The sequence below is a fragment of the Polypterus senegalus genome, chromosome 15, assembly GCF_016835505.1.
Source record: "Polypterus senegalus isolate Bchr_013 chromosome 15, ASM1683550v1, whole genome shotgun sequence".
Taxonomy (NCBI): Eukaryota; Metazoa; Chordata; class Cladistia; order Polypteriformes; family Polypteridae; genus Polypterus; species Polypterus senegalus.
The window spans coordinates 67,852,113-67,878,605 of NC_053168.1; the positions used below are offsets into that span (position 1 = coordinate 67,852,113).

The 26,493-nt window shown below is 39.8% G+C and overlaps 1 protein-coding gene across 1 annotated transcript in view; it reads right to left on the reverse strand.

The window, feature by feature from the left end:
- itga8 (integrin, alpha 8) overlaps positions 1-26,493 on the reverse strand; it is a 249,871-nt gene that overhangs the window by 207,188 nt on the left and 16,190 nt on the right. Inside the window, exons 3-6 of the mRNA XM_039736381.1 lie at positions 24,670-24,770; positions 16,565-16,688; positions 14,124-14,185; positions 12,690-12,735 (exon numbers count right to left, since the gene is read on the reverse strand). Of these exons, the coding sequence (XP_039592315.1) occupies positions 12,690-12,735; positions 14,124-14,185; positions 16,565-16,688; positions 24,670-24,770 (333 nt within the window). The remainder of the gene's footprint in view (positions 1-12,689; positions 12,736-14,123; positions 14,186-16,564; positions 16,689-24,669; positions 24,771-26,493) is intronic.

Sequence of the window (26,493 nt, forward strand, 5' to 3'; positions counted from 1 at the left end):
CCTCTTATGGTTGGAAAATAATACAGGTTATTACAGTAAATCACTGGGATGGCTCTAATATACACAGGGACGCCTATTTGTTTGTCCTTCCAAGTTCCTCAAATGCTGGCCTGCTGTTATCGCAGGGTCCATAGGGACGCAAAGAGCAAGACCCAGTCGGCTTTGTACCCCCCTCTGTCAGACCTTCTTAGGTCAAAATTAACAAACTAAAGGCTCCTCTTTCCTCCTTGAGCACAATTTAGCCCTCACGTCCCTGGCTCAGTTTCTAGATTCTTCTCTTATGTTGGTAATTTCCAGGAAAGGCCTGTCGACCCTTAATGCCTCTCATGGATGCTTTTACAAGTGTTCTTTTATTCAAAACTGTTACATGTGTGGACTCAGCTCTTTTATAGATTGTTTTGGAAGATGACTTTTGTATGATATATATTCAGGTTCAATGTATGCTTTACTTCTAAAAAGCTATACCAAAAGAGTATGCAGTTTCAAGAATGCCAAAGTGAGGCTCATTTTCAGAGTTATTAGGTACGCCCTCCATCATAAATTTAAGGGACAGGCTGCAGTTCAACTTGAAGTGAATGGAAACCTATTGAGAAGACCCCTGGGTGCTGGTTACACCCTTCATAGATCCTGGTCACACTAAAAGGTTAATGTATCTTAAATGGCTCGTAAGAACAGCTGAGGGCCACTGCCACCACTTGCAACCTGAAATTTAGATGAGATGAAATGTTTTAGAAGTTTTAGACGCTACAGTATCTTTTTTATGCAACTTTATCTATAGTGTTGCTACAAAAATCATTAACAAAAAAATTACTAAACTATATACTGTGGTCTATGGCCGGCTTGTCATCACGGCCAATACCCCCAGGCCGCCAGATGGAGCTCTCCCTGCAGCATGGAGGTGCCCCGGATACTAGCAGGGAATCATGGACTATGGAGTTTTCCCCTACAAACCTGCTGGATACTCCAGGGGCCAACAGAGGACGCTGCAGGGAGGCCCAGAGAGCCACATGTGCCCTATAACCTGGAAGTGCATCATAGGCAAAGCGACAGCAGAAGTGACGTACTTCTGGGATGAAGAAAAGGAATTTTTATCTGACCCGGAAGTGATAAGGAATCATGGACTGAAGGATGGGAAACACATCCAGGTCAGGGACTATAAAAGGACGATGGGAAATCCCAGACGTCGAGCTGAGCTGGGTGGAAGGGTGGCAACGCGTCTGGGAGTGGAGGATTGGTTTATTGATTAGTGTATTGTTTAATGTATGAATATTGTGGAGAGGAGGGTGCTTTGTGCAGTGTGCAGCATTAATAAAGTCAATATTTGGACTTTTATCTGCTGTCTGACGTCTTGGACAAGGGTTCAAGGGAGCGATAGCGCCCCCTATCTGTCACAATACATAAACTATATTTTAAAAAGATGAATTGTCCAACATGTGATTAAACTTTGTAATTACGGTAGAGTGTGGTTAACAGTGTTGCGTCTTAGATCTACCATTTTGGTTTGAATCTTGGCTGTTGTCTTTGGGAACTTTGCACATCCACCCATGTCACCATGAGTGTTCTCTCATTAGTTCAGTTTTCCTTCCTCATTTCAGGCACATGTGGGTTTTCTTTTGAGTGTCATGTTTTGAAGTACAGATCTTGACAACTCTTAAAAAGTTATCAGGATGAGATAATCAGACAATTTAGACAACCAAACCCGCTTGATGGACTAAAAGGTCTCTTCTCATTTGTCTGACTTCTTATAAATCAGATTGACTGGTGACTCTGAATTGGCCGCATGTGACTGTGTACATAAATGGGCCCTGAGATGAACTGGAGCTTTCATTTGGGATGTTCCTGCCTTGCTCCTGATGCTACCTGAATAGGCTCAAGCTGTGAGATACTGAAAAATGCAGATTGGCTTTTGCAAAGTACATGTCAGTTGTAAACTAAAGTCCTTATCACAGAAAAGTTTCCAACTACCACAGATTTAGCTACACGGCCGAAACAGCGATATACTAGAAGGACCAGGGGAGAGAGCTTATCCAGGACATTACCTCCCCCGGAATGGTAGAGGGCAGTCCCCCTGGCTTGCAGCAGTGCCTCGGGTTGGAAGTATTGAAGCTCTGTGGCCACCACCAGGGGATGCCTGGAAAATGGCGGAGCCCTTGGTTGCACCATACCCGGAATTGCTGCCGGAAGAAGGTCCTCAAGCACCTGGAGCACTTCCAGGTGCCCTATAAAAGGAGCCAGCCACCACTACTCTGAGAGCCAGAGTTGGGAGGAGGTAGACAAAGCTTGCTGGAGGAGGAAAGGAGTCAAAGAGAAAGAGAGGTGAAGAGAGACAGAAAGAAACCAGAAGAATTAAAGTGTGCTTTGCTGCTGTGTTTAGAGCTGTAAACTGTGCTGGTGGGAAATGGGGGAAGGAGTTTCTCACGTGGAAAAAGAAACAAAAAATAAAGCATATGTGCTGAAGTTGTATCCTGTGTCTGTCTGTGTCGGGTTTGGGCGGCAGGATTGCCCTCTACAAGCCACACTGCCTTACCATATATTTCCAATGCTGGGGAGAGGAGTAAGGTGCCAGAAATATTTATGCTTTCTGTGTAACGCGTTGGGATTGTTTTTACGAAGCCTATCCATTCATTATTGAATCTGCTTAATGTAACTAAGATTATTAAAATACAACACATTAAAAGCTGGTTAGGCCATTTTTCAAAAGAGTGTTGATTTGCAGATAATGATAGTGATGAATTAAAACTTTAAGACGAATGCACTTTGATAATGTGTCTGTTACATATCCCACCACATTTCCTGTGTATTAACTTGTGTCGACACTGCAGTACCCTCAAAGACAGTGTGTTGCTTTCAAAACAACAAGCCCTGGATTACTATGGAGCTAAAAGGTCTCATGTATGAGAAGAGGAGAGCAATCAAATCCAGTGACAAAGAGGCTCTGAAGGGTTCATGTTTTAGCAGGGGATGTGGATGTAGCTAACGCCCTGAACCAATTTATTAATAGATTCAACCTCCCACTGCCACCTTCTTCCAGTGACCCCAACCCCTTCCCTACTACATCAACAACTTCTACCACTGGAATGACCAGTGATGAGTCCATATCTGACCAGCAGTATGGAGTGTCCATAACCGAAGAACAAATAAGGAGACAACTGAGGGAGCTAAACATTGGAAAAGTCATGGGACCAAATGGAGTCAGTCCTTGTGTTCTTAAAGCCTGCACTGACCAACTTTGTGGTATCCTCTGTCACCTATTTAGTCTGACCCAAAGGCTCCAGAAAGTGTTGCAGCTGTGGGAGACACTCTGCATTGTTTCTGTTCCAAACAAGGAAGGCACCTCTTCATGTAATGATTCCAGACAGATGGCACTTGCATCTCACATCATGAACATCTCTGAGAGACTGGTCCCAGATTATATTGTGGTAGACCACCTGAACCCACTGAAGTTTGCTTAATGGATAACAACTGGAGTGAAAGATGCGTTTATCTATCTGGCTCACAAGGCTTATTGTCACCTGGACAAAGCTAGCAGCACTGTGAGGATTATGTTTTTGGATTTCTCCAGTGCCTTCAGTACCCTCCAACCATCCCTGTTGAGTGGTAAACTCAGAGATTTGCAGGTGGATGAGCCTATGGTGTCCTGGATAATGGACTATCTGTCAGGAAGACTGCAGTTTGTGAGACTTGAGTGCTGTGTTTCTGATACACATGTGAGCTACACTGGAGCAATGCTGCACATCCTCTCTCTTACGCATTAACACACAGAGGACTTTCAGCCTGCAAATCATTCAGCAGAAGTTTGTCAAGAAATGCTACGGGGCTCCTTTATACCAACAGCAATATGCCAACATAATGGGACTGCCAAGACTGAAATTTTTCTTTCCTTCTAGTGTTCTCCTGTTTAGTTATTCTGCTGAAAATGTTTCAGAGGGGTTTGTTGTTTGCCATAATATAATATAATATAATATAATATAATATAATATAATATAATATAATATAATATAATATAATATAATATAATATAATATATTTCTTTATTAATTATTGAGTTGCTGTAAAAAGCCAAATTTGCCTAAGGGACAAATAAAGTTGGGCAGCACGGTGGCACAGTAGCAGTGCTACTGCATCACAGTAAGGAGACCAGGGTCCTCCCTGCATGGAGTTGGCATGTCCTCGTCGTGTCTGCGTGGATTTCTTCCAGTCACTCCTGTTTCCTCCCACAGTCTAAATACATGCAATTTAGGTGAATTGGTGAAACTAAATTGGCCCTATTGTGTGTTTGATGTGTGTGTGTGTCTGTTCACCCTGTAATTGACTGGTGCCTTGTCGAGGTTTTGTTCCTACCTTGCCACTACCCTCCATAACCCTGGTCTGGATTAAGCAGGTTTGAAAATGACATGACAAATAAACCTCTATCTATTATATCTTTGTTATTGTATGATTATTCATAACCTTTACACATCTCAGAAGTATTCTTGAAAATATGGGGATAAAATACCTCCTTCATGGAAATGTTTGTTTTATACTGTTGCATAAATGATATTAAGACCATTGTGCTTCACATCTATCCATCTTATTTGAGACTCGTTGGCAGGGATTGGAAGCCTAACTCAGTGGCACTGGGGAACAAAGCACAAACCCATCCTGAATGGTGGGCCACTTTGCCTCTGAGCACACATCAAATGACGAAACAAAGAACGGCGCAATTTAGACTTCCTAAGTAACCCAACAGTTGATCTTCAGACTTGACGATGAAGCAGTTACTGGAGCATCATACAGAAGACACTCCACTCTGGATTTATACTTTGGCCTAACTGCTAAGAAGTAGCACCGTTTCACAATTTCTAATTTCTAGACACTATTTTCCTAAGTATAAATGTAAGACTTACTGAACATTCTATAAACACACCTAATTCATTAAAGGTGAGCTAAAAGATCTCCTAGAAGCAATAAGTGCAGGGCAGGACCCAGTGCTGAATGGTGTGCCAGTCAATCACAGCACACATTCACTCAAACACCCATACTGACTCACTCCATACCATTTTGAGTCACAAAAGAGGCTTTAGGATATGAGAAGAAAAACAAAAAGGAGTCCGAATGTAGAATTCTGCTACCAGATGTGCTAGTCACTGAACTACCAAGTAGTCCTTAGCCCTCTGAGCAAAATGAGAAGAAATTGCTGTGTAATCATTATACTCAAGATAAGCAAGACTTGCTGAGACAAGGAAACTCTGTCTGGTATTGTGTATAATATGCAATCCACAATGCAAAATTCACCTTTTGTACTTTTAAGGTTAATAACGCAGCATGAAATGAAAAAATAAACATTTTTCAAATCAAAAACAATGACTGTTCCTCTGAGGAAAATGTAAAACAAATTATTAAGCAGGACAACCGGAAAAGAGACTCAGTCTCTTCATAGGGAGAGTATTATCCACATGGGTTTAAAGCAGAAATTCTGAACTGCTGCCAGTCACTTCTGTTCCTTTATAATTTATTTTTTTATTTAAAGTTCTTTACTTTTTCCTGTGCTACCTCTAACGCAACACTTGGGACAGGACTGCTCTCTATCTGGAGCTGAGAATTGTGAACACGGCTCTTGTGTTACTGATACAAAGTTCAAATGAATACCCTTATACTTTAGGGGAAAATGAATTGTTCCGATTACGCTGGTCAACAATAGGTTATGCAAACTAAAGCTATTTATAACTGCTTTTTGTATTTGGGAGTGAGCCAGCACTCTATCTTCCTTAATCTATGCTTTTGTCCTGCTGCATAATTTATAGCACTGATAAAAATTTAAACATCCTCTTAGTACACAAAGTCTCCAGAAAACATTGCTGATGTCTGATACATTTTTAAATATTTCCTGCCTATTTGGTAGTCAATGTATATTAAGCCACACATACACATATGAATGAAATAGTAAATAAACGAGTTACTTTGGACATTTCTTTGTCTCAACAGCAAAATGTTCAAGTAAGTGAAAGGAAGTTTATTGTTTTAAAAGGTGTCAATTTCTCCCCTTAATATACAGTAGTTTGATCTTACAATCTCAGACAGTGCACCTTTTTTGAAGACGCTATTCCACATGGTTCATCTGCTACCCATATCTATGAATGAATGGATGAATATTTATTAGAGACAGCATTGAAACACATGAGCTGTCACTCTCTTTCATCTTCAGGTGTAACCTAAAGAGCTGGCAATCCCTTTGCTTCTTCTGTCACGCACATACACACTGTTCTGTTTACCTTCCAAACAGCAGAATCTACACAGCGATTGATGCTAAAGGTGGTCTCTCACTGACTGAGATGTTTTCTCGTTTTCTCCTTCACTTAGAACTTGTCGCCATGTGGCATTGCTTTACGGTGATTAGGATATACACATGAGGAAGGCTACCTGCATTCAGGCCATATCCCGTACTCTCCTTAATAATACATGGAGCTCTATTGCCATCACAGTCTAATGTATCATACGTTTGATTCAGTTATTTGAAATTGTATTTATAAGTTTAAACATCATTTAAATTTGGCACCATCTCTGTCAAAGTGCATTTGATGTCACACAGACATCTGACGTGACGCAGGCTGCATGATGCGTGAATGACAAAATATATACTCGATAAAAGTATTTAAACTTAAACAAAATGTTTAGAAGAACAGCCCCAAATTCTTGGTTTACTGATTAAGGCCATTGATGTTTTGGTTTTGAATGATGTTTTCATTGCGATCGCAATATTTCTGACAAAAATGCTCAATACATCTGCCACATACAATTTTTAAAAGAAATGCTTTGGTGGAATAATTCCAGTTTTAAACCCAAGTAGATCAGCTTTACTAAGAATGCCAATCAGAAAAGGGCAGCACATTTCTCTTTCAGTATTATAACCGTTTAAATTACACAACTGTTCCAAAGTTATTGGATTAAATGGAAAAAATGTATGGCTTCAGCTGACTCAGTCTATTAAGTTTTAAGTTCCTGTTGTCACTAACCTGGTTGGACCCTCAGACGATTTCAGCAGATGCCATTGTGACTATGGGCAGCACATTTCTATTTCAATATTCTAACAGTATAACTTAGACAACTGTTCTCAAGTTATTGAATAAAACTGAAAAAAACTTAGGGCTACTGCTCTTCCTTCCCAAACAATCATCAGAAATTAGCAATCTAAAACATCTGAGGAAGGAATTCCAACATTGAGGAGCAGTCAGAGGGGCGAAGCAAAGACAAAGACTGAGAATGTTCTCCACTGTTATGCTGTAGGCAGCTACTGTAAGGCTACTGAATGCCTAAGCCACAAAATAGTTTCACTGTGTTTTTGGCACTCACCGTTAACCTTCCTTTGGGAAAAGAGCCATTTAAGAACATGGAAGTCTTGGCCTAATATAGGATGAATAAAACAGCTGGCAATATTAAAGGATGGACTGAGAAGTATGAGCAATTGGAGAATACGCAGATATGGTCTAATTGGGAAAATCATCATCATTATCAGTTGGTAACAATGAACAAAAGGAACACATGAGGACTGAGCTACACATCCTGACAGGAAAAGTCAAAATCTAAATAACCTAAATATACATAAAGTACTTGAAGAAAGTAGCAAAGATCAGAACACATCTGATTAGCAAAACAAAAAAAAAATTGTGGAAACACAGGCATAGAGAATTCAATTCCTGAACACTTCAGGATTATTAAGAATATCTGTTTGAACAGTGAGGCGGATAAGGTCTTCGACAAATGACAGAACATCAAGTTAGAGAGCATGTCACACTCAATGACTGGGGTTGCTTTGAGGATATCAGATTAAATGACTGGGGATGATGAGTGATGACAGACTACGCAACTCCCTTATGGTTTCTCAGCACCGTATCAGATGTCCTGCTGTGTCATAATAAGCATTACAAGATTGACACATTTTAGCAACCAATCAATGTAGAGCATCTTTTTCTTCCACCATCTTTTTGTGGTATAACAAAAACTTGACATCTAACATGCATTTGTGCTTGACCCAAACATTCACGAGTCTCTCCTCTGTTTGCACGTCTAGAACACCCGTTTTCCTTCATTACCTGAGGCCACCCCACCATTAGTCTTCGTGCTCACTCATAATCTTCACCACACCTCCTACTTGTTGGTTGTCTGATGGTGACAGTTGCTATCCCACTTTACCTCATGAAATGCTCAGACGTAATGTGTTACTTTACACATACAAAAGAGAGCTGCCGTGAATTTTAAATGATCCAGATGTGATACCACTCATTTCAAAATGTGCATTTTATATCAGTTGCAAGCATTTCATTAACCTGTTTTTATCGCCCATGGTTTTCTTTATTTCTCATCCACCGTATTTCTGTTTTAAATCAAAATTCTCTCCTCCGAAGGTGGTCTAATTATAAAATGGAAATTAAGATTTCAATCTCAACAACTGAAAGCTGGAATATGTCAAACATGTTTTCATACTAATATAACTGTATGGGTGTGCAGCGTTAAGTCCAGTATATCTTACAGTGTCAATCTATTTTTACTTACACCAGCATTTGTGGTAAAAGACTTGAAGTTTCTGGCTTGTTTTATGAGTGCTTTTAGGAAGCGTGAGCCCTCTTGGTGTTTGTTTCGATCTGACCTCCATAGAGCAGTACCCACCTATACTTCTACAGTACATCCTCCTAGTTGGAGGAATTCTAGTGGAAAACCCTTTCAAAAAAGAAAGTAAATTCCTTTGAGCTTTTGGAGTATTGTGTATGGAGGTTGTGCAGTGATTCCCCCCATTTTGATCTCAGCAGAATCACTTTCGCTGCAGAAGGTCTAAGACCACCATGTCCTTCGGCAGTTCTTAATAGAAGGTGAGTGACTGTTATGATTCTTAGTGTTATCTTAGACCTCACAGATACATTTTAAACACTCAGAAAACAAATTATAAACATAATTATGATTTTGAATCATGAATAATTCAAATATATTTTTGCTTTGTGGTAATATTTATGTTTGAGCCATAGCTAGGTTTTGAATTTTATTGCCTTGACATTTTGTTCTCCATTTTGTCAACATGTTGCCATGATGTGGCAGCTCATTGCTAGGGGTCAGGGTTACAGAAGTGATGTGTGTGGACATCTCTACCACAGCCATGTAAAGTTCACCTCCATACTAATCACTTCATCCAAAATTGTGAATAAGTCTATGCTAGCGTGTGCTCTCTTCTCTACTTTAGGGTCTTAACTTTACAACATTTCTTCAACTTTTGAACATGATCATGCTTTTACGGTTTTGGGGCATAGAATTTCATGCTACAAGGTTTAGAATTTGGCAAACTCCTACTTTAAGTTTGAGGCCTGGGGGATCATTTATTGGTTTTCCTGGTTTTGACCATATGCCCTGTTCTCAACTATCGTTTTTTCCTTTGCCATCTCCCGGATCTGTCAAGCCTAGTCAAATGGAACAGAGTAGTGACTTTGTGTTTTCATTTTTATTACTATTTAATTTAATATACAGTATATATATTTTTTGTATCAGTATACTGCTGCTGGATTATGTTAATTTCCCCTTGGGATTAATAAAGTATCTATCTATCTATCTTATTCCATGGAAATAAGTTTGTAATTTTCTTGTATAGTTCCTAATAATAATGTATAGGATGGTCCAGATCTAATTATGCAATTTTCATTACACTATAACTTATTAAATTTATCACATAGAAAATCAACCGAAAAATCCCAGACCATCAAGAAGTGTGTGAACTGACGACTTGAAGAATTGTCTTTGCGCCAAACTGGAATCGTCCCTGCATAAACCAAAGTCATCCAGACGATGTGGATCTGCATAATTAGATCTGGACTACCCTGTATTCTTATTGGTGCCTTGCCCTTTATCTCATCTCCTGCTTGCTGTTTTGGGAATGCCCATTGGGGAGATAGCGTATAACGCTACACGTAGTCCTGTTGGGTAACTGTGAACATCCCATGTTTTGTTTTGAGCAGAATTCTTTAGACATTCGTGGTTAAATTGCATGCTACCATTGGCATCTTTAGAAGCTGACATATGACACTTTCTCTAGTCAGAGCTGTCCTATAACTTGTGCATATTTGTACAGATTTCATCTACCAGAACTGTAATAAAAAGTGGACTAAATTTATTGTTTCTTTGAGCCACCCCTTGTGAAATGCATGAGAAAGTCAGTTCTGATATCTTGGATCAAGTGGCCATTTCATTGCGAAACAGACAATCCTCTACTGTAGTAGTATTATAACTTGAGTGGTGGCCCTAATTCAAGGGTATGTCACACTGGTTAATATCTTTCATCTCTGACATTCTCTTAACGTTGCATTTTCTAAATATGCCAACAGAATTCTTCAAGGAGATCAGCTATTGTCACCAATATTACGGCTACTCATTCTCTTTAAAAAAATGTTGCAAATTCTTGCTCTTTACACATTTCCAAGCAATACAAAGTGGGTGGATTTAATAAGCTACATATAATCCTCCTCATGAGACCAAACCTGAGAATTATACAAAGCAAAGTACAGCTTGACTTCAATTGGCATTGGCAAAAACTTTCAGTCCCATGACGCTACTAACCTACACACAACTACAAATGGAGGTTTGCTGCTTTCACAGCTGCAATTTTACACCTAAAGTGTGCTCTTCATAAAATTGGCTGCAAGCACATTCCTTAACAAAATATGAAAATGTTAGCACTTTGGATTTTTGTGTAAAGGGGAAATAATGACAATTCGTAAAAGGGTGTTAGTAATTATAACTGGATTGAATCACCCAAGACCTTTACATTTATGAAAGCTTTCCAATTCTGCTAATTAACTCAGGAAGGCCTCTACCACTTCTTAACACAGACTCCACAAATATACCATTCCTGTTTTGGAGATTACTCGGCTACGCTCTAGTGCATATGAACATGGTCATTAAGACTCTGACAAGCCGCCCACCCAAATTTCCTGTTGTAATATGACCCTTAGTATATTATAGCTTTGTCAAAATTAAGCACGTTCCTTTCCGAGATCTTCATTACCATCTCAAATATAGCTTACCAAAAATACCTACGTCTTATCCTTGTCCCTTATACGGCAGTTTAACTAAAGCCATTCATCACAGTTACATTTCTACCAGCACTAAGTTCATTAATAACATCTTTATTTTGTACTGCGAACATCATCTATAATTGTACTTCCATTATGTCAATTAGCTTGAAAGACTCCATTAGTAATATAAGGCAAATTGACTTTATTTCTGTGTTTTTTTGGTTGGCTACACTGAATCAGATGAGAAATGTCTGCAAATAAAATCCATTTGGGGGACTGAAAAAAAAATCTCAAATAGTGAGAAGAGAGGTTTTATTAAAAGGGACTAAGACTGTTTTTTGTCTTCTTTCTTAAATCAAATTGGAAAACGCAGTTTAGTACTCCTTACTGTACATCCATGACAGGGGGCCTTTGAAAATTCTTGGGGGGCTTGGGCCTTGGCTGCCGAGAGAAAGCCTGAACTGTTCATATTCTGACTTATTCTCTTCATATATTAATCTTTCATTCTTTTCCAATTAAAAACTGCTTAGAGGAAACATTTAAAATAGTAGATAACTGTCTTTTTGTTACACATAGTATGGTCTGCCATTATTTTAACTTTGATCGGCCTGGTGTATTACATTTTAACACATAAATTATACAGCACATTTACTATGCAGGTGCTCAGACAAAGCTACATTTAGATAAATTCAGAGGCTTACAGAAAGAGTATTCTGTAAACAATTTGCAATCTGTAGGATTTAAATGATCATGAAAATAAAAAACAGAATGAAAATTACACCCTGAAGAACAATTCAGCCAGTCAGCGCAACTCATCCAGCACCACTGCTTCTTACAAGAAGTAAAAAAATTGGAGCTAAAGATCAACTATTGAATTTGTTAGAAGGTTCAGTTTAAACATATTCTTTGGATACTGCACCCTGTCTTCCTGTTATATTTGGAATCTCAAAATCAGCACAGTGCCTTATAATAGATTTTGACACAACTGCTTCACCAGGATTTTTTCAGGATGTCCTTTTGCTGATAAGATCGTAACAAAGTCCCTTTCTAAATGGGCGAACAAGTCCACCATTAATATATTTGAGTGCAATGACTACTGGAGCAAACTGGCTTATTATTTTTTGACCGAAGACCAACACAGTGTCAAGTCCAGGAGTCTTGCCTCTGCCTTCCTGATATCAAGACTAAACTTAAGAGAGTATAGCAAAACCGAAGCCAGAAGAAATCCTTTTTAACTGCAAGACTGAAGAATTGATTCATTTACAATGCTACAAACACACAAATGAAATTGAAAGCAAAGTAAAATACAACAAAATCAAATAACGCAAATCACTCAAGGCAAACTTTGCCAGCGAAGATACTGCAGCAATGCACACCATACACAAAACAGAATAAAACAACAGGAAAGAATGAGCCAGTGCTATCAAAAAGTTGAAAGCTGAAAGAGTCCATGGCATGACGTGACCCGGGAGTGTCTCCCTAGTGGCACTTGTGATTTCAGAGCACTTGGTCACAGATTGCTGCTTTCATGTTAACCTAACACTGACTTGGCAAACACCAAAAGGTACTTCATGTATTCAGACATTGTTGTTAGTTACCTTGTATTTAAGCATCTGCCAGTTAAACAATAATGATTATGGGTAGAATTTTAACAAGTACCTTGCCAGTAATAACTTCCAGGTCCCCCCACCACAAGAGTTCCATCCTAAAAACAAACATGAACAAATTAGTCTTATGAGTTTTTCATAAGGGACTATTCTGAAAACAAAAATGATTAATAAAAATGATGCTAAATAATAATGTATTATTTATAAATGCCACCTTGATATGTGTGCTCATCAGTAGCATCAAAAAATGATGTCATTTCTATGCTCTTATTCTGGTAGGTTAAAACAAAGCCCCTCTATGGACTACTGCCTGCTGTTTCAAAATGTTAGTCAAGTTCATTTCATTCCATATTTTTTGCCAACCATCTTAAACAGAATAAACTCAAAAGAGTACTTCTGAATCCAACAGACTAACAATGATGAGCAGGCGAGTTTTGGTGCTGCTTTCTGCCTCACTTCTGTACTCGTTCATGCATTTCAGTAATTGCACCAGAAGCACAGACCATATACTCCAATAACAGACCAATAATTGGCTTTTCCGCCATCACTTATGTCAGCCTTTTAACAGAAGGACTCTACCAGCCATTTAATGAAGCATTTCCTCGCTTTTGTGGTCGCACATCACTTTTGAGAATGGTGCATCCCCTCGGAAGTAGCCGTGGCATTCATGATGGGAAGGAGGGCTGGGATGTCTCCCATTAAGCTCTTCAGTTTTGGTCTGATGGAAGCATCGGACCCCCTTATGTGGCCTTTCTGTTCATTCTTTATTAATATAGATGGTACCATTTAGACAATGAGCTGATGGATGTTTCCTTAAAGTAATGAAGTCAAACATTTTTCTGTTGCCAGTAACCATGCCACCATGTTCATAAGCTGTTTCTCCTAATTGCTCCATAAGTAGTAAATAATGCATCTTTATGCAAGATATCTGCTATACAAAGATTAGACAATTCTTTTTTTTTTTGATCACATATGACTTTCCATGATAAATTGTGACATTTTTGCATATATATATATATATATATTTTTATATATATATATATATATATATATATATATATATATATATATATATATATATTTAACATTTGTTAAACTCCTCCAGTTTCTCGTCACAGCTCATACTTCTAAGTCCCAGAATCATCCTCGTGGCTCTTCTCCGCACTTTCTCTATGCCGCTCTGTCTTTCTAATAATATGGAAACCATAATTGCACATAGTACTTAAGGTGACGTTTCACTACTACATTAAGCCTCAGGTTCACATAATCAATCAGCACCCTCATTCTCTGAAGAGATGCTGTTTATAAAATCATAAAGCCGCACCTTCATTAATCTGCTAAACTGTGTTTTTTTTTCATTTGACCCAGTAAGTTTTCAAAAACTACCAACACTCAAATGCTGCAATGCAAAATATCTTTGTTCAAGTTCATGCTCACCTAATTTAAACTAACTTATCACTCGCAGGTTAGTTTAGGTTACCCATACCTTAGTGAAGTCAGCACTGAAGCCCGCCTGACAGAATCCTTGGCCTTCTGGATCTGAGTTATCTGTGAACAGAGTGGGGAAAAAAATACTCATATTCTGCAAGTCTGCTTCATACAATCATCTGCAAATGCATGTAAAAAGGACTACATGAACGCATACACTCCTATATCTGCTTGTGTATCCTGTGAGAGAAAACAGACTTGTCAAGAGAGCTCTTCTACCATGTTGAAAGGAGACTGGCAACCAATGACCAAGCAGTAAAAACTTACATAACAATCCTTGCTACTTTATATTAATTTCTCATATAAAAAAGTGTATTGTACTGAATGCATGGTTAGCAAATAGTGTGTGTGGGCAATGAATGACTAATGAATGAGGGGCAGAGTCGACTGTTCAATTCAAAAGTGAAAGATTATGGGAATGAACTTCTTGTTTATGATGTGTTTTGCTTGTTTTGAGCATACACCTGAACAATTTTCTTTTATCCATGAACTTTTTTCACACCGTTTGCCATTTTACAGCTTTGTTCAATACTGGGATATACGAGGAATGTTCAAAACGTTTCCACACTTGTTTTAAACTCAATTTATTAAGAATTTCAAAAACAAATGGCATCACTTTTCTACATAATCACCATAGTTTGCGATGCAATTTTCCCAGCGTCGTACCAACTTTTTAATGCCTAATTACTACTCCTCCTGCCTTCACGGTTTACAATGCTAATATAAAAGTGTGGAAACTATTTGAACATCCCTCGTATCTTCTTATATAATACGCGACCGTGGCTGTTCGTTTGTCTGTCCAGGATTTTAAATCACTATCGCTTGCAAACCATTTGACCTTTTGACCTGAAATTTGGTAAAACATATAATACGTGACGTATACTATCCACTTTCATGGTGATGATTGACCTCCAAGGTTATTCATCTTTTTATTTTTATTTTATTTAATTGTAGAATCAACTCTCGGCAGCGGCCAGCAGGGTGGTCATGCGGCGCATGCTTATGGGCGCCATTCTCATCCGTACCTCCTTCACCATCACTTCCCCTACCTCTTCATATCTTAAATCACTCTTGAGGCAGATTTAAGACTTAAGTGCCAACTTAAGTGAAAAAGAAAACGTACTAAGTAATTGCAACACAGACACTGACTTAATCAGTTTCAATGCGAAAAGATGCCAACGAAAGAAGAGAAGAAGCAGGCCGTTAGGGTAGAGAAAAGAAGAGCTGCTCAGGAAGCAGCAAGCATATCAACCTCTGAGCAAATGAATGCTAAACATACAGAGAAAGAGGATGAAAACTAGGAATTCTCAAGTCAAGTGTATTCACTGCATGTTATTGTACAGTACGCCGTTACTGGTTATATCATAAAACGTTTTGTTTCATTTTGCATGAAAACATGAGATTCATTTTTTTTGTCACCAATCACTACAAGGGAAGTACCATTTCAAAATCATTTGTAGGTGTATTCCTTATTTAGGAGTATTCCTTTAGGAAAAAACAGCTTTTAAAATGGCTGCTGTGGCATTAAGGTTATTTTCCTGCTTTTTGGTTGTATTTTCATTCTGTCTTTTGGATTGGATTGAAGTACTGTGTCTGGTTTTTGGATGTGGGTTTGTTTGTTTGCTTTTCCTTACTTTTTTCGTTCCTGTCCTTGTTTTTTGGAAAATGTTAGATTCTTGTAAGAAACATAGATTGTACCGTATTTTCTTGGACAAGAGATTGTGTCTCTCCCTTCAAAGATATTTTAGTCTTTTAAAGCCTTTGCCCAACATTTGGGCCTGTGTAGCCATTAAGTCTGCTTCTTCAACTTGTAGCCAGGCTGCCTGAAGTGGTGAGGCCTATTTTGTTGGGGGCAGTTGAAGCGCAAGTCTGGCTTTTGTTTTTGAGGCTTGTCACCATTATTGAGATTTTCAATAAGCGGAATAACAGATGGAAGTCTTTAAACCTTCTGGAGTTTTTGACATGAACGACCGTTGGAATTACGTCTAGGATCCGAGATGCTCTACAAAAGTACAAGTGGGCCACTAGTTCAGACAGCTCTCTAGCAGATCCTCAATATAATTCACATATGAGGCAACTCATCTTCTTAATGGGAGAGCTGTATATATAATTACCACTATAATGCAGGAGTTCTTTACCAACATACTGTATGCCAGCAGACTAGCTGTTTGTCTGCTGCGACCTCTGTCTTTCTTTCATTCTTTGTCTGTCTCTCTCTCTCTCATCTTGGTGCATTTTGTAGTTACAGCACTTATCCTCCCCTGGTACCCCCACCAAATACTCCCAATCATACGAACATTTCTTATGGCTATTCTCTCTTTTTTAGGATGAGTCTATTGAACTTTAAGCTCTCACTTTGTCCTTTGCCTGAGAGTAAAACCATTATAACATATTTCAAAGAGTTCATATGGAGCTGACAGGCAGTTAGATGCTTCTTACCAGAACGACATGGAGAATATTCCACATAGGCACTGAAGTTCTGGATGGCTATGTAGCAGGTGCCAACAGGGTCTTTCTCGCCTGGCATCTTTAGAGCACTCCAGTGGTACAATGGAGCGCAGGCCTTTTAAAAGTACAGAAGAATGAAAACAAGTTATAACTCAACTCATAAAGGTTTCAGAAGAAAATGAAGTTAGTATACTTGTGAGAAAAGAGGACAGCTGCAAAATAAGCAAACCAAACATTTTCTTTAAGTTTTAATGTGTCAGCTAATACATGATGAACCTGAAGGGCAAACTCTATACCAGCTTGGAAAAGTGAATGTACAGTGCCACAACAACAAAGACTGATTTTCTTTTGACAACTCAGTAATTTATCTCTTTATCTATTTACCTACCATTGTCTCATAATCAAGGTAACATCTTAATTTAAACCGAATCCTATCAGCTTTTTGGAATCATCTGGACTTTCAGTGCATTTACATGCATACACTAAACTGGACTAAGGTGAGTAAGTCAGTTAAGGGTTTCTTTAAAACCTCTATTTACAAGTGTGAGTCCACCTATGGAGTTCTGCTTTGGCATTAATCTGCACAAAAAAAAAGAATTAAAAGTTATCAGCAACCACGAATCCAAAAACAAGCATGAAGCCTGTGATCATTTCTTGTGTTTCATGTACTCATTTAGGCCTTCATGTTCTGTTAAGCAAATATCATCCATCATCTTTTTATATCTCTGACCTGAGCCTGCGATGATTCACAGCATAAACATTGGCTGCTGCAGCACCCGATTCCACTGTTTCAACATATTAATAGTGAATAGCTGGATTAAAACTAAACTGACACTTTATTTTTAGGTTTCTGTTATTTACAGAAGCGTATTAGGGCCATGGTGAAAAAAAAATACGGACAGAGTGAAGAAATAAAAAATCTAAATGTCGAGATTAAAGTCGACATGTTGACTTTATTCTCGACATTTCCACTTTATTCTCGCCATTTATATCAAGATTAAAGTCAACATTTCCACTTTATTCTCGTAGTTTATTTTGTCAGTAGAATGTCGCAAACTAAACTTCATCTTAAAATGAATGTTTCATTTACTAGATTTTCTCAAACCCCGTCATAAGTTAATGTAGCACATTAAATGCTTTATATTAAGTGTTCCCCAACCCAGTTGTTAATCTCTAAGCGCTTCTTAAACTGACTTCCTCTTGCACTAAGGAGGCACCGATTGCTGCACATTGACTTCATGATAATCCGAAGAATATCCATTGAATTCTGCGTTTGTGTGTCCGCCCCCCACATCACAAACCCAACATTTACATGATATTTCAGTTAAACCTGTGCGATACCCATTCATATATCCAGTTTTTGGAGCCTTGTCACACCTGCCATAAAGTTCTCTACACTGAACATGGACCTGGGGACCCCTTAATGCAAGGGAGCAGCACTACAGCCACGTCACCGTGCCCCCCGCCACCCATGTTTAATACATGCTTTAATGCATTTCATCATGAAAAAGATATCAAGTATTTATCTTAGTATTCTGAATGTTCATAGAGCAGGAACATCATGAAGTCAATGTGCAGCAATCGATGCCGGCGCCTCCTCAGTGCAAGAGGAAGTCTGTTTAAGAAGCATGTAGAGATTAACAACTGGGTCGGGGAACACTTAACACAAAGCATTTAATGTGCTACATTAACTTATGACGGGGTTTGAGAAAATCTAGTAAATGAAACATTCATTTTAAGATGAAGCTTAGTTTGCGACAATCTACTGACAAAATAAACTATGAGAATAAAGTGGAAATGTCGAGAATAAAGTCAACATGTTCACTTTATTCTCGACATTTACATTTTGTTTTCTTCACTGTGTCCGTATTTTTTTTCTCAGTGGCCCTAATACGCTTCCGTAGTTACTGGATTGCACACAGCACTCTTTTTTCTGCTTGGTTGTTGATTGAGCCCTGCAAAGGACTGGCATACCAATACATGTGCTTCTTGCATTATACACATTCCTGCTCGGATAATACCTGCATGGATATTTTTACTTCAATAAACTAAGTGTTGCGTTAGGTTACTCATTACTTAAAAAAGGTCAGATTACACAACACATGTCACTTTTAACACTGCTACTGAGATTGTGCTGCTGAGTTTAGCATTTGGAATTTGCTTTAGGAAATTTATCTTAGTAGGCGATTCCACCATTTTCTACCAGTGGCTACTAGAAAGCTAACACATGTACAGGCCAAGAGAGTGAAACAGACATGTGCAAACTACTATAACCCAGTTAAGGGTTTACACGGTCACATAACCAGAGTACTCATGGAGAGATCTATGGGTGTTAGCCTGGTATCTCACAAACCAATACCCTGGGTTCTCTAACCAGAATAAGGGTTTACATAGCATTTTAGAAACTGGGTTTCTGTGAATAAATGGGTTATTAAATCACATGCAAATGAACTCTTTAATTCCTCTCTTGTATAATTAAAGTGGCCCAAAATAAGCACTTACTTATTCAGATTGAGAGTTTTAGATAATTTAAGTAGAAGCTTCACTTTTAACCGTTGATCTAATTTACGTACCCAACGGACTTGCCAGCATTGGACACAAGCCAGGAGGCAAGCATGGTCCATTGTAGGCATACATCATATATGCACTTACGCTCACTCAGACTCGCCAGTCAACCTCACCAGCACATCTTTGGAATTGCCGGATGCTGTCATCATCAAATCTGCTTTATCCAGTTTAAGGTTCTAGAGGTCAGAGGACACATGGAAGGGCATGCATGGTGTATCACACTTACTCTTAAGCATATCAGTCCGTCAGACTTTACTTAAAAATGCATGTTGTTTACGGGCTGCTGTGAGTAAATTGCACCCAGAAACACTCCCAGTTTTAGGTTTCTGAGTAGCATAACCAAATTTTCCAATGCGACTGGTGAAAATGTGCATATATGGCTAAATATCTCACACATTAATAAAAGCAGCCACATAACTTTTATAACTTGTAGCTTCAAACACCTGTTTTAACTCGTGTGCTGAGGTGTTAATGTCCCAAATGGTGTTCCACAGCTTTACATGCCATTGTAATTCCCCTTTCCTCCAATCCAAGTGAGAGAAGAGTTTCACATTGTATTTGATCGAGGTGTGTCGACTGCAGGGATTCTAGATTGTCAAAAAACAAAATGGCCTAAAGCCTTTAAAAAAATGTCCCCATCATTTAATATTCACTCTTCTTTCTTTCCCGCCTTTTGTATAGTGATGACTAGGGTCTCCATTTTCATCATATCCTGATCACAAGGAATGCTAAACAGACACAGTAATTTCCCCAAGAAATTTCCTTTATGCAAATTAACTAATTATAATTTTCCACAGAACAAAGTGTTTAAGTGCAACCCCACTGGGCTATAAATCAGCCAAGCTCTTAACAATGACTGGCTCTCTTAAGGCCACACCAACTAACCTACCAGTGCTAACTCGCTTTCAAAAAGATTTCGTTCCATGAGAGTTAAAATTTGAAAGCACGCAATAAAAGTTGAAAGGTGGCTCCCACATCATAGATTTTCCACAGAATTAGTTTTTAAGTCTTCAGCTCAGTTCAGCCTACACCGTTGTTAGTGGGTTGAATGCTATCAGCCGGAGTCTCCTTTTGCCCGGATAGGTGCTGAAGTTGCCACTGTGGCAGACAGCTGGGGATCCTACCCAACCGGGATGCCTGGAAGGTAAAAAGACCCGGACCACGAGAGGGCAGCCACCCTGGTCTGCATCGGGGCCATGGGATCAGAACTTAGAAGCTCAACCCGGTTGGGGCCCGTGCCCACCGCCAAGGGGTGCCAGGAGGATTACAGAGCCTTGGACTGCAGCACTTCCGTCACACCAGGAAGTGCTGCCGGAAGATAATCACGGAGCACCTGGTGCACATCCAGGGCATTATATAAAGGGCCACCTCACTCCATTAGATGAACCGGAGTCGGGAGGCAGAGGTCGGAGCTTGTAAAGAGAAGAGGAGAGGTGGCAGAAGTAAAAAGAAAAAAGGGACTGAGAATTGTGAGTTAGTTGTGGCTGTTTGGGGTTACTGTGTATTGTGTGCTGTAAAGGAAGAACAGGAAACTAAATGTGTGTGATTCTTGGACTTCTGTGGTCTGTTTGTCTGGGTGTCGGGACTGAAACTCCACACCACCTAGATTGGTTTGGAAGATTAGAAACCCTCCTGTGAAGTAAAAGTCTGCAGAGTCATAAAAAAGGTCAATTAAAAGGAGCCATGCTGAATTCTCTACAAGCAGGAACACAGGAGTATCCTAACAGTTCAGGGGCTACCGTGAAGCCATTAGGGTGGAGGTTCTGATCCAAGCCTCTGCTTGCTGTGTGAGCCAAGCTATCCAGCGTAACTCAAACTGTAAACAGCAAAGGAAGGCATCTTTGAATGTTTTACTGTACTTGGATTGTGCATCGGAATGGAATTCGACATGAAACACCGTACAGTGTGACTGATTTGGAACTAAACAGAGAGCACAATTAAAGCCAGGCATCAGCCTATAAATAAAAGACTAGACTCAATGAAAACCTGCTGCCACACTGGCCCACCAGCACGAGGACTGGACACCACTGCAGTTTGACTTTTTTTTTTCTTCTCTTCTGCAGCACTTATGAGAAAAAAAAAATCAGTTGAAAAGTAGTAGAGCCGAGAATTTGACATTCCTTAGGATGCAGAATCCCACTCAGGCGAACTTGAATCGACAGTGTGGTTTTGCGGTTAAAGAGATGAAGCAGAAACCATAAGGCTGCAGGTTCGGCCCCCACTGCTAACTTAGAGGGTGCCTATATGCCTCTGTGTCTAAACCAGATGTAGTATAATGTGCAGAACTGTGAGCGTAAAGCACTTTGGGTATTTGTGTACCACAAAAGGTGCTACATAAAACATTACTCAAATTTAAAGTAAGATATATAGTTCCTGGATGACGCCCCTGCAGTTGTTAGACATATGTGGGGCAGTGTGGGCAGGTTGATATTAGGCACTGTGACTTTATTAAAGTGACACATATGGGCTCAACTAATTTAAGACTGTGCCCAAACTCCTAATTAAACAGAATCTGCTCAGCTAGCAATCTGCACAGTAATGTGGAAGAATTTGTTTTACCCAGCTATCCCTTGGAGACCCCATTTTCATTGTTATATAACTCCAGGAGGGCAAAGTCTACCAAACCAGCACTGGACTCAAGACAGGTGCCAACCCAGGATGAAATGCTAGTCTAACTTGAGACATGCCCACTGACACAGGGCCATCTTAATGGCATCATAGGCCCCTGGGCAAAGTAGTGTGCTGGAGCCCCTGTTTTGATAGCCAAACAGAAACATAACATGGGCATCAGAAACATAGTGGGCCCCTGGCCAGTGCCCATTGTGGCAAGACACAGAGCCAGTTTAGACTTCCCAGTACGCTTAACCTGCTTATTTTGTAATGTAGGAGGGGATGCAGGACAAAAACATCCAAACTCTAGACAGACAGCGTCCCATGCGAATGTTTATCAAGTGTCTCAGAGTTGGAAAACGGGCCTAACTGTCTCAAAAATCTCAGAATGATGCATATTTGGCCCTACTCTTAGGAGCAGAACTTTTATCATTTTTTTTAATTTAGGAAACTACTCCTAACTTGACCAGGATTTAGGGGAGCTTGCGAGTTGTCCTAACTCACTAGGAGCTGCCAGAAGATGGCGTTCACATTCTGGGAAAAATCAAACGTTTTGGAAATGCTGGGTAACAATGAACTCCTGCGGTGGGCTGGCACCCTGCCCGGGGTTTGTTTCGTGCCTTGCACCCTGTGCTGGCTGGGATTGGCTCCAGCAGACCCCCGTGAACCTGTGTTAGGATATAGCGGGTGGGAAAATGGATGGATGGAGACCCCCGTGACCATGTGTTAGGATATAGCGGGTGGGAAAATGATTGGCTGACCATGAACTTGTAAAAAGATATGAATTTGTCAGAGAATGTATAATATTTGTAACAAATCTTGCACGTCACTCCATTTACACAAAAAAGCCATCTGCTCTATCATCCAAAATGAAAGTGTTGGTAAAGTTACATTTTAGGACACAGGAAAAATGAAGCTTTGCAATTGTGATGTTTTGAGAATGTCATAACCAACCATTTCTCAAATCTTGCACCAGATTTTGAACACGTGAGGTCAGACACAGATTTAAACATCATGAGCTAATGTTAAAGCAAGCTCCATTCCTGCAAGTCGCTGGCGTAAATGATGGCATGCACATGATAATTACTGCCTAAAGTGAGGATGAGCGCGCATATGTGAATCATAAGCCATATTACAGTATGAACACACAGGCAGTAATGTATGCAAACTGGACAGTGAAATGTCACACAGGCACACTGAGCTCGGCATTTCACAAACCCCTGGAATATTCGTGTTACACTTTACAAGATCAAGAAGGTTTAAGGAGATGGGTGAGGGCTCTCAGGAATTTTGGATAAATAGAACCTCGTAGAAGATGAGGAAGGACAGTAATGGCACTGATTTGGGACAGTGCAAGAGCGAACACGACACGACAGGAATTGCCAAGGCTAGTTATTTTATGAGGCCTAAACGGAAGGAAAGTGATTCTTCTGGACATAGGGCTGTGGATCGATTATTGGTTAAAAATAAAAAGTGATTTTTATCTCATTTCTCAGTCTTTCCCTCTCGGAGCTGATTATTATATCATTCTGAATGTTGTTGCAATGTGACCCAGTTCAACGCATGACTCCAGAGTACTTCATGAACGTGTCATAAATCTTTTACTGTATTTGAATGTAATCATGTTCTTTTAAATATTATTAATGTCACTGTTTTTACCTTTGTGGTGAAGCCTGAGCGTTAGTATCAGAGAACTACAAAACACCTTCTTGAGTGCTCATTTGTAGCTTGGGCTAGTGAAAAATTGTGACATCATTCGTTCTCAAACACCACTCTGAATGTAGGACACTTCATCATGTCCTACAAATTCTCATCCAAGTCAGACTTTTAGTGCAGTTCCTAGGAGTAATTCTGAGATGCCTGATCAATATGGGTGCTGATTAGGAATTGAACCCTGTTGCCAGGAGCTGTAAGGCAACAACAGTAACCATTGTACCACCATGCTACCCCTTTTATTTTTTTAAAATAATTAAAATACCTTACTGCAACATAACCTGCGCCCAGAAATCTCTATAAACAGCTGCCAGTTCAGCAGGTAAACCCTATAATGGTGAAGCAGCACTCCAGGCTGCTTCTTCCTCCAATAACCCCTAAACTGGATCAGGGCAGCTGTGAAAATGCATAATCCAGAGGATGGATGGATGGATGGGTGGATAGGTTTTTTTTTTTTTTTGTCTTTTTTTAATACACCTGCACTTGTAATAAAATAACTAATCAAAGCACTGTGATATCCTTACATTGATGGATTAAAGGCCAGAAGTCCACATGACCATCATCATCAGATTCTTCCATGAGAATCCTGAATACAATGAGGACTGATTGAGGTCATTTATGTTAGGTAGAATGCCTAGAAGGGGCTGTGCGATCGATTTTATTTTTTTGTCCAGCCGTCTGGAGTTTTTTTGGTTTTTCTGTCCTCCCTGGCCATCGGACCTTACTTTAATTCTATGTTAATTAGTGTTCCCTAATTTTAATTATTTATTTTGTCTTTTTTTTCTCTTTCTTCATCATGTAAAGCACTTTGAGCTATTGTTTGTATGAAAATGTGCTATATACATAAATGTTGCTGTTGTTGTTGCGATTTCTTGGGATTCATTGTCCCCATAAATATCAATCGGGCAAGCTGTCATTTTAATTTTGTTGCATTTTGGAGACTAATAGAAGGCAGTTTTGTAGCAGATAAGCGGTGCAAGTGTGATTCAGTACATTCCGCCTTACACGTCCTCGCATGCTCGGCTTTGTGTGTTTGTGACACTGTACACTTCCTTACCATTGCCAGCTCCGGTCTGGTTTAACCCAATGCAAGTGAAATCATAAGCCTCGCCACACACAAGCTTATTAAACAACAGCCAGACCTCGGAGTCCGAGTCGGAATCGGTCTGTTTTCATTGATTTCTATATCCAAAGATGACACATACCACTACTTTTCCTTTATGAGTTCGGACAGTCGCTCCAAACCACTGGTTGGATTTGAATTCGACAGGCTGCCTGGTGTCATTAAACCGCATCATTCTGTTATCTAAATGGAAGGAGAAAAAGGAAGAAATATATTTAAAGTTAGAAACACACTGGTGCACATGAAAAATAACAGAATAGGCAGGTTACTGGCAGAGTGGTCTGCAAAAGAAAACCGTTAATCAGAGCCGCTTCGAAGTAATTTGGTTAACAATAGCAGGACAAAGACAAGGTCGATCCACGTGGACGTGGCATAAACACAAACACCTGTGCTCTCCAGTTCCCGCACAACGCCGGCTCGTTAACACACAGCCCTGGGATTTTGCTCTCCTTTTAAAACTAATTGGAGGAAACAAGGAGCAGACTGCAACACACGCTGGGACTCGATCGGCCGCGCTTTGATCTCCCACAAGGTGCCGACTCCTATTTTCTGAATGGCAGCCTCGACCGAGCCCGGCCGGCAGCGCTCCATCGGTCACTGCTGCTGTTTGTCTGTCGCCAGGCTTTTTGAGAATTGGACTGGGATGTCTGAACCCCACCACCTCGGCAGGCGCGCCGAGCACACGCTTACGCTTCTGCGTCTCCCTGCCAGACCCTAAGTTAATTTAGCAAAGACAAGAAAGTTTGTACAAATGACTGGACCTCAGAAGGTTGAAAGCAGGTCTGCAGAACTACTACGATTGCCACTCCTGTAACTTCAGTTTTCTTTCAGTCCATTTTTCCACGATCAATTTTTCTGGTGTTTCAGAGAGCCGCTGCATTTCAATCCCGGACGGCACGCTATTACATCCCACAAGCCACAACTTATTTCCTTCGACTAGTCTTAAAACCTCTGTTGGGGTGCAGGAGAAAGCTCGAGTACCTGGAAAACGCCACGTACAAAGAAGGAGACCATATAATCAGGCTAGTCTCCTGGAGCACTGAGGCTGCAGCTCACTGGATCACACAACTTCACACCCGAAAAATATGACTAATGCCATCTTCGTGCTTAAAGGAAGGAAACATCAACAGTGACTGGTTTAACTGCCTTACTTAATAACAGAAGTGGTCCGATCGCACCGCCATTCATATTTCATCTACTGATGCATTAGCAGTCGTAACATCTTTTTCCATTTTGGGATCACGCGTCAGAAAAAGACACCACACTTACTGACCAGAACAGCCTGGAGTGACAAACCAAAGATGTTGCGACTTTCTCTTCGGGCAATGTGAGATGTGCAGGGCTCCATCTGAGGACTTGCATTTATTTTCACATTTGCATGCTAAACTTTTAAAATCTAATTTAAAAAAAAAATCTAACTGAATTAAATTATTAATTCTCGTCATGTGTGGCACCATGGTTAGCAATATCTGAAATTATCCATGGATTGCAGCTGCTGCCTTACAGTCAGGGTTGGCTCCAGCCACCTTCAACCCTTACATGGTCACAGAATGATCAGAAAATGGATGCAGGGGTAAGGATAACCAGTTCTCTCAGCTCTCACCATTCATCTTCTGTAGTGATGTATCCAGTCAGGGCAGTGGAGGAACAAAGCTTAGTTAATCTAGCATTTTTAATTTTAAGTACCACCACTAACAGCATGAGGCAAATTACTGACTAAACAAGATGAAAAGAGAGATTCAACTAATTGTAGAATAAAAACAATTTAAAAAAAAAAAAGACAAAAATGTAGCACTGGCGCATACAGGGGTATCAGATAACAAAGGCTACAAGGCAGAAACTCAGCCTGGGCAGCATTCTATCAGCACACTCAATTTGGGACAATTCATCAATGCCAAATAACCAG